Source organism: Squalius cephalus, assembly GCF_949319135.1.
Source record: "Squalius cephalus genome assembly, chromosome: 13".
Lineage (NCBI taxonomy): Eukaryota > Metazoa > Chordata > Actinopteri > Cypriniformes > Leuciscidae > Squalius > Squalius cephalus.
Window position 1 is genome coordinate 15,306,404 of NC_137134.1, and position 9,614 is coordinate 15,316,017.

The 9,614-nt window shown below is 37.2% G+C and overlaps 1 protein-coding gene across 1 annotated transcript; it reads right to left on the bottom strand.

Annotated features, from left to right (window-relative positions):
* Positions 1-3,792: 3,792 nt before the first annotated feature.
* On the bottom strand, positions 3,793-9,400 carry dnaja3b (DnaJ heat shock protein family (Hsp40) member A3b). Its single transcript, XM_079889823.1, has 12 exons — positions 9,132-9,400; positions 8,224-8,357; positions 8,059-8,142; positions 6,981-7,181; positions 6,748-6,900; positions 6,519-6,666; positions 6,379-6,443; positions 5,104-5,232; positions 4,913-5,028; positions 4,734-4,831; positions 4,482-4,633; positions 3,793-4,261 (listed from the first exon to the last, which is right to left on the bottom strand). Exons 1-11 carry the CDS (start codon positions 9,331-9,333, stop codon positions 4,527-4,529), a joined length of 1,437 nt encoding a protein of 478 aa, XP_079745949.1. The 5' UTR covers positions 9,334-9,400; the 3' UTR covers positions 3,793-4,261; positions 4,482-4,526.
* Between the last annotated feature and the right edge of the window lie 214 nt (positions 9,401-9,614).

Here is a 9,614-nt window from a genome sequence, read left to right on the forward strand (position 1 = left end):
TACACACCGGGACGAATATCGGCGCGCGTTATTCGCCAGCGTTTTTCAACGCGTTTTTTGTGTTCACACCCAAGCGATTTTCGCTGACGATGAGCCGAGTGAACATGCAAATTCATTCCCTGACATTAGATGGCGCTTAATGTAAAACAGAAATACCCCGGTACACAAGGTGCAATACCACTCCATAACAGTTCTCTTTTATCAAGATTTTTGTAGTCGCTGTCGCGTTTGTCATATAGTTCTTTATGTTCCGACACCAACGAGACCAGCAGCTCTACATTCATCTTGCCTTGCATCTTCCTCATCTTATTTCTTCCCGGCAGTGTAGACGCTACTTGGTGTATATCTTCTTCGCCGTTACGTATGTGTGCTCGGCAAGACCGTTTTGTGTTTGAGCGCCCCCAAGTTGTGTTTTACTGTAACTTCAGAAGCTCCAGACACGTGAACAAAAGCGGCAATCTCATTGGTTGGATAGTTTTTGATGCGGCGCGTCAAACCAAAAAAACGAACCCGAGGCGTTTTTCAAAAAATGCCGCTTTTACGCGTGGCGTTTTTCGCGCCGGTGTGCACACTCACATTGGCGCCCTTTGTTTAGTCACGAGGCGTTAAACGTCGTCGAATATCGCGCGCGAAATTCGTCCCGGTGTGAACAGGCCTTAAGGCATAATTAAAGCTCCACTGCTCTCGAGCCACATGTCGCGCTCGTCTCTCATTAGCAATCGCTCCAGCGGCTTGTTCCACTCCAGCGGCTTTCGTAACGTTAATAAATCTTTAATACATTACAGGTCATCCATGAATATGATTTCTGCCCAAGTTCCGTTGCATTCTCCACCGGCTGTAGAGGTGAAGACAACAACTCCCATGATTTAGCGAATTCAAGGCATCAAGTCACACCTTTGTTTTGAATAAGCGACCTCTAGTGGCGAAGAATTACATAGTGTGCCTTTAAATCATTTAATCTAATAAAATTACATTTTTAAGAATGCAAAAGTGTCCAAGTACTTTACTTTTACTTACAAGGGCCACTGTACTTCTTTAATATGCTTTTACAAGCTTTACTTCTTGATGGTTTGAGGTTTGAATTTTGTCTTGGGTCTGGAACATTTTTTTACTACCACTACCACACCCCCCCCCCCCCATGGTCTGTCAGTGGGAATGGTGGCAATCTAGTAATTTGTTGCCTTGATCAGAGCTTTGCAGTTCCTGTGGAAAGCCTGCCATTAAGCAGCGGAGAGATATATATCAGTGTAGAGAAGTGTGTGTACAGAGAGCAGTGCTACACAGGGCGCTGGCCCAGGAAGAACCACTCTATTGCCCTCCACCCACTTCATATTACACACACACACACATTAAAAGTAATCAGAGCTCACTACTGTACTTTATGTTCCTCAGTCAGCCACACAAAGGAGCCCTTTTCCCCTTTACTGCCCTACCAGAAGAGAGCCGCCAACCACAGTCTGAACGTCCACTTCAATACGTTTTTCCATCTCAATGGAAGCACCTCAAACTATCAAATACCCAACCAGAAACTGCATGAAGTGAAAAGGTTTGAACATTATGTGGTAACATTTTACTGGAAACCTGCATAAAGCATTTGATGAAGAACTTGCTTCTTGATTGTTAAAAAATGTATTTTCTGTTAGTACGCTCAACAGCTGCACATTTGATGCTGCCATGTGAACCGAGTCAGTGATACAATGCTCATTTTTCATCCTGTCTATTAATTTATCCAAAAAATACAAGCAATTAATTTATAAAAATGACTTAAATCCAGCTTTTCTATGACAAGCTGGTTTTAATTAATTAATTAGGCTAATTAAAGATATTTTGGAAAGCATTAATTTAAAAAATGTCAGGGTGATACAACTGTCCTGATATATCTTAATGGGAAAAAAAAGAAAAGAAAAATTCATTTTTTGTCATAATAGTATTTATTAGAAAAAGTTTTGTTAAAATACATTTTTTTAAATTATATAAAATGATATTATAGTTAAACTTTTCTTTATATAATTTAACCATTTTATGTCATAGCAGGGTTCGAAAGGTTAGTATCAAAAATAGTCTTAATGATATGTAAATGAATTCATGGTATTTTTTTTAAGTTTTCTTTAAATATATATATATATATATATATATATATATATATATATATATATATATATAATAATTGTGTACTTTCACATGTATTAATAAAGCTTGTTAAAATATGTTATTTAAAAATATTTTACTTATTTTGACACAATTTTTGAAACTTCTACACTCAACTGACCATAAAGTGCATTTTAAGGGATCATGAACAGTAATTTATACAACCTATTACTGCGTTACTAGGCCTAATTATATTGTTTGCTCATATTTCTCTCTATGGACTTCACCCTTTTTTGACCCGTCTATGTAATCCTACAGCTCCTGAGGCGTATACAAGCAGCAGTGTGTAAGTGTCTTTAAACCATTTTGTCTGTGCTAGAATGTCTGTGCAGAGAATGACCTACATACTACAACCTACAGGTTTATACATTACCCATTCATTCAGTATAGCTGCCTATTGACTTAAGAATTTAAGGGTTTTGCTTTAAGGTCAGTTAGCCTAGTGTGCCGTACATTATTTACTTTTGTAGTTCACATTTCTTCGGCTTTGTAAAGACACTGTGACGAGTGATACTTTGAGTATCCAAGGAGCAGCAGAGAACAAACACAACTACGGATTGACATTCCTCCATACGCAGTCTCTTTCTGGGCTTCCTCTGGGCAAAGCTACTGTGTATTGGAGTGTCAGTTGGGTATGTGGAGCCAGTGTCTGTACTTACGAGTCCCTGTACATTGACGTTGCTGTGATGGTCCTGCTGTTTTGGAGACCAGATTGACTTGCATTTATACAACTCCAGATTCCACTTACTCCTCATCCTCAAAATCCAGGGACTGTCTCCCAGTAAAAAGAACAAATCATGGGTTGACGCCAATATGGTTCAAAGTCACTTTGTGTAGCTACATTTTCTAGTTTTGTATTGTCCAGACTGTGGACATTCTATTAGGATAGTTTTTATAGACAGATAAGCCCAGAAGATACACTGAAGTCTCCATATTGTTATTATAGATCACAATGCGCTGAAGTAGAAGCCACAAGTGACAGGCTGAATAACAAAAACATGGAGGAAATCAACATCCATGAAAGCACTGGAGATTCTGACTCTAATAGGGACAGACTGAGATATTAATGCAGAATAGAGCTAGTAAGACACCTCACTAGGGGATTTAAGTTTAATGTCACATATGATGTTCCAGTGCTTAACTAATTTTTACATTTATACGGATACTTTCCCGTTCACTCACCTCTCAGAAATGCAGTCTTTAATTATCAAAGCAAGGCCTCCACCTAGTGGAGAGGAAAGACGGTGCCAGTGAGAGCGCGTGTTTCACGGTTAAAATGAGGTAATAAGTAGCCTATTTTGTGCATTTTTAATATGTATGCCAAAGCATTTTTGAACAAAATTAAGTTTTTTTGTAATGTACATAGCTATAGGAAGAACATACTGTCAGTACTCAGTACTTACGAAGCATCGTCTGATACTGATCCTGTCAGAGAGCTCGAGCAGCTTTTTTCCGCACATCTTTTTGGCGCCAATTAATTTTCGATTTTTAAAATGAAAAAATAACAATTTTCTTTGAATAATAGATAGCTTTTTCAGCGAAATTTATTTCAACAAAATATTCTGATTAAATAAATAGTAATTTTAGGAGACATCGGTTATATTCTGTTTACAGTGTAAAACGCATTCAACTGAGAAGTAAATATTCAAAGAATACAATTTTATTTATAATGTAGTCACAGCTGAAGGGTTGCTGTGACCAGCCAAGAAATGCTCTTTAGTCTCAACTATTTTAACAATAAAATATAGCCTTTCATACCTTATTAGTGTTAACTGTATTCATTTTATTACAGTTCTGTTTGTTAGTGTATAACAAGACAGATTTCTAGTAACTTAATTTATTCAGACATTCCCCTTAAAAAACAACAACAACACACACCAAACAGCACACATTTAGCACACAGAGATTGGTGGAGTTATGTTTTTTTTTTTTTTTTAATCCTTAATTTCAAAGAATCTGAAATTGCCTCTTCTGTAATTAATCTGCATGAGCAAATGTGACACGAGGAGTGATTAGAGATGTCCTCTACGGGGTAAAAGCGCTTCATTCTTGTGCTCCTTTCACACTTCTTGTCTTTGGCCTTCAAGTAGAATAGAAATACGAGATTGTTTACCTGAATGAAAAAAAAAATAATAATAAATAAATAATTTGTACTGGTAATAATCATTGTTAACTTGACTGATGCATCAACCATTGTGATGGTTTAAAAGACACTGACTGAAAATTAAAATGTTCATCTATTCTCAAAACTAGTAAGACACTGTTTATGTTTTAGTGGCCCACTTTTGGACTCTATAGTGGCTTTAAATATCGAACATACTGCTCATACACACCAAGTCTACACTAAAATATCACAAGACTGCTTCCTTCCATGATCTTCAGGTAAACATCTTCTTCAGTTTAGAGAAAAATCCCCCTTCCTCTTTCTCTGGCTCTTCCTCTCTGCTCTGCCCTGATTCTGAGGTCTGTCCGGCTTGAGAATTACCTGAATAAACACACAAACATTTATCAAAAAAGCTTAAGTTTGAGGTAAGTGTACTTTGCATTCTTCTTGTCTGTGCGTATGGAGGTGTTCGTTGATCTACCGGTGGCTGGTCTGGTTACTCCAGTAACAGCTCCCTCCACATCCATCTCATCCTCTGCATAACTTAAAAGCAACGTTCGCTGCTTATGTGTCAGTTTCCTGTAGGTGATCCATGAGATTTATTAGACAAACACAAACTGGAAGTTCCTATAGGCGTGCGTGTCTGTGAAAGTCTCTTACTTAGGAATTTTGATTTTGATATATACATAATGGTCTCCATAGCCAAAGCTATTCAAGCGTGGGATGCCTTTTCCAGCCAGTTTGATCTTATGGTCTGTTTGAATGCCTGGAGGAATCTGCAAGAAACACATTTCCTCTTTTAGTCATAAAATACGGTGTCGAATTCCACTCTGTGTTTTTTATTTTCTAACCGCAATGTCGATGGAGCTGTACAGGCCCTGAGCTCTGGCTGTTCCCCCTAGAATCGCCTGCGCTACTGAAATCATCACATCAGAGTGGATATCGGCCCCATCACGACGAAACACTGGACTCCTCTGGACCTGCAAAACGGGAAGTGAGATACACACACTTGCAAATTGCTTGGAATAAAATGAGAGGGAAAACGGGAAGAGCATAGGAAAATGAGAAATGAACAACAACAATTAGCAATTTAATGAATAGGAATAAATCAGAAGAATAACATTCATAAATAGTAATAGAACGGTTACAAAAGGGATAGTAAATGTTGAAAAAAATGAAAGATATAAAGTATAAAATGTAATAAAACACTAGTTGAAGTGTAGAATAAAATAAAATAAAAAAATAATAATAATGAAATAAACAGGAATTATTTCATTTGTTTTCTTCATAAATTAGAGTTACTTAAAGAAAAATAACAGTAGAGAATGTATAATTTATGAAGATTACATTAAAATTAGTTTTTAAAAGGGATAGTAAAGTTAAATAACTGTATATAATAGTAGACACAAGAAAAATCTGTAATAAGACTAAATATGTCAATTATTGTAAAAATGATCATATACTTTTTGGGGCCTGAATATGATCATTTTTACAATAATTGACATATTTAGTAACACTTAAGATAAACTGATATATAAAACATAAACAAAAAATATATATTTTAATGATATCGCTAGAAAAACATAAGTTTGTTAGGTTTTAAATTCATAAAATGATACACATACAGTTCAAAATGAAAACACATAGAATTTGGACACTTTGGACAGGGGCTTTTTCATCGGGTAATTATAGGAACTAGCCAACCAACCCTACATCCCAAATAGTAGTGAGATTAGAATAAGTGTGTCCCGAAGCATAGTATGTTGAAAAGAGTATGCTTTTTCCGGTTAGATTTTTCAAAGTGTGGATCAGTGCTCACTATAACGCCTAATATTGCCCACAACCCATTGCGTTTTGAAGGAGGATTCGTTTCAGAACTACAAACATGAATAAAAAGTGTTTAAAAAAACTGGTTGATGCCAAATGTCACAAACTGAGCAGAAATACATAATCATGTTTCGCTTGGTTCCTTCAAAGTCGCGTTGGATTCCCTCCTTAGCGTGAATGTCGAGAAGTGCCTGGACTTCGGCGTCGGTCCATCTATCGCTGTTTTCCATGTTCATAGAGTAATTATATAGGCTATAAACTGTGTTCACACGGCTTTTTGTGAATGCCATTCAACTCACCTTGAACGTGATATAAATGTATTTCTTCCCGACCGGCACCTTAACTGTCTGTCCGTCTTCTATACCTAAAACACATCCACAATAGACAGTCAGTACCTCATACGTTCACCACAGTTCGTTCTGTACACAGCGCAGCACACCTGCAGGCACAGGAACCATGACGGTCTGTTTCTGTTTGGTTTGTCCAGTTGCCCGGCACAAAATGCAAGGGGTGATGATGATAGAGCCCCGCCCACCACACCGCCTACACGTTGAGCGCATCATAAACGGGCCCGTGCTAATAGACTCCTGCACAAAAGAGTCAATTATTTCAAAAAAATGTAAGGAAAATAAATAAGGTTGCTAATACGGTTTCTATGGCGTCCTCACCATGCCTGTGCCATTGCAATAGTGACAATGTGTAACTTTAGTTCCCGGCTCATGACCTTTTCCGTCACAGCGTGGACAGGCGTCATCTAAGTTGACCGTTATCTCCTTATTCACGCCCTTGGCAGCCTGCGTGAACGTCAGCTCCATCACAAACTATGGAGAGAGAGAGGGTTCAGGTGGTGGGAATTTAAAGAGGAACACAAATGAGGGACAGTCGTCACTGTGTGTCTCACTTCAGGTGCCTGATCAAACATGGAGTTGACGTCTCCGAAGCCACGCCCCCCCGTAAACTCTCCAAAGATCTTCCTGAACAGCTCTTCTGGGTCCACAGTGGCCCCGCCTCTCCAGTACTGCTGCTGTCCCGCCCCACTCGCGCTGGGACCGGCAGAACCGTACGTGTCATACTGCTTCCTCTTCAGCTCATCACTGAGGGTCTATACACACAGAACGGCAAACACACCTAATTAAAGATCCTGATGAATTTCGAAAAAAAAAAAAAAAAACATGGGTCATACTTGTATGTATTTCGCCCCCAATATATATTAGGGCTGTCAAACGATTAATCGCGATTAATCGCATCCAAAATAAAAGTTTGTTTTTACATAATATATGTGCGTGTACGGTGTATAATTATTTTCTATATATAAATACACACACATGCATGTATATGTTTAAGAAATATTTGCATGTATATACTGTGTATATATATTTATATTATATATAATTTATATTATATATAAATATTTTATATATAAATAACACATTTTTCTTAAATATATATGGATGTGTGTGTATTTATATATAGAAAATAATTATACTCCATACACACACATATATTATGTGAAAACAAACTTTTATTTTGGATGCGATTAATCGCGATTAATCGTTTGACAGCCCTAATATATATATAACATTTTTCAATACATTTTATTTTTTAAATATGATATGCATTAAAGAATCCTTAAAAAATCTTTCTAAAACATTACAAAATCATACCCATCTAAAACTTTTGAATGGTAACGTAAACATTGACTATAAAGATAAATATGATGTTACTTTACGCATAAAGCCTATGTAAAATCCTTTAAAATGTAATATTTAAATTATATTTTTACATTATATTAATGAGATTTGGGTGGAGGGAATGTGCTTAATAATTGTCATTAAACACTGTCACAATGAAAAAAAATTATGGTACTAAAAAAATAGGCTTTTTTTTCTTTATGCAAAAAATAATTTTGTATTTTTCACCCAAATAATAATGTAATGCAAGACATTTAGAGGAAAAAATAAACATTACACTTTCCTCACCTCATAGGCTTCTGCCAGCTTGGCAAACTTCTCCTTAGCTTCAGGGTCATCTGGGTTGGTGTCTGGATGGTATTTCTTGGCCAACTGAGTGAAAATACCCGTGTTAAAACCCCATGTGAACCATCCTTCAAAAATATGAATCTATTGTCATATGGGTTGTCAAACCTGGTAGTAGGCTTTCTTAATGTCTTTCTGAGTGGCAGTCCGAGGAACCCCCAAAACGTCATAGAAATCCTGCTGATGGCACGCAGAAGTAGTGTGGAAGAAATGAGAGCTGAATACACTGTGATTCCTCCACTCTGAAGAACACAAACACAGACTCAACAATAATATAAGACCATTATTTCTTCTATGAATGGGATAAAAAAGACATTTCCATCACTTTATTGAAAAAGTGTCACTATCGTCATCTCTTTCATTGTTTTTTTGCAATGTAGGGAGTAATGAAATGTCACTCAGCCGTTCTTTCTGCAGTTTACATAACCATGCCAGTAGGTGGCGACACGTGTATTATTAGTGAATCATTGAATCATTCACTGCTCGTATGCGTTCCGAATTCAACATCGGAAGCATTCAGGAACAAATCTTCTCCTTATGATCGAATCCTTCACTCACCAAAAAACACTAATTCTGCTGTATGCCGCTCGGAAACACGCAAACTTTTGTTTATCCAGCCATGAGTTTGTTTGGAAATAATTTATTTGGTGGTGCAAAAACAGACAAAGTAATTGGACATAGAAAGTGGTTTCTATTTCTACCTAAAATGTAACAACTTTTTTAGTGAACTTTTGTCTATAATATCACACATTCAATCTTAAATCCAAGATACCACACTTTAACGTTAGTGACAATAACTATTACTGTTACAATGATAAAAAATAAAATTGGCATATTATGCCTTTACTCATATTGGCAATTATGTCAGTCAGTTGCATCATCTCTTTTAACTTCTCTAATACTACACATAAATGGACAAATACGTCCACAAAAGTGTGATATGTTAGACCTGGTATATTTATTAAAAATAAGCTTGATCCACTAACGTAACAACTTTGATCACATAACCAGCTCACCTGGTACCCCCTTCAATGTCACACATCCTCTGCGCCTCCAGCAGCTTAAATTACCCCCCGTCACATGACTACGCGTCCAACATATCCTCAAAGCCGCGATGTCTCTGTGTCTAGAGGACTTTAAAAGTGCACAGGTGCTGCGAAGTCCAGGTAAACCGCCTGACAGCCAACGTGTAGTACAGCTAGCACTGGAGGCTGCCATGTTTACATCGCTCTATGGGCCGGCTGTGTACTGCGCATGCGCGTGGTGTTTCATTTAAAAGTGCTGTGCGGCTCTTCACCACTAGATGGAGCGGTGTGAACACAGTTTGGGGAGATGAAGACGACTGGTTTCATGTTTTGTGTACAAGAGCTTTTTTATATGCAATTTGATAGCAGTGGTGTATACGATAGGTAATACAAGCTATTTCTGTAAGTTAATAACACTGTATTAACTCTTTAAAGCCTACTGTATCATAATATTATTTGATATGCAATTTTCTA

Coding starts and splice junctions, on each gene's coding strand:
- dnaja3b (XM_079889823.1), bottom strand. CDS start 9,333: ATGGCAGCCTCCAGTGCTAGCTGTACTACACGTTGGCTGTCAGGCGGT. Junction 8,143..8,223: donor TTAAGAAAGCCTACTACCAG/GTTTGACAACCC, acceptor ATTTTCACTCAG/TTGGCCAAGAAATACCATCC. Junction 4,832..4,912: donor ATCAAAATCAAAATTCCTAA/GTAAGAGACTTT, acceptor GATCACCTACAG/GAAACTGACACATAAGCAGC.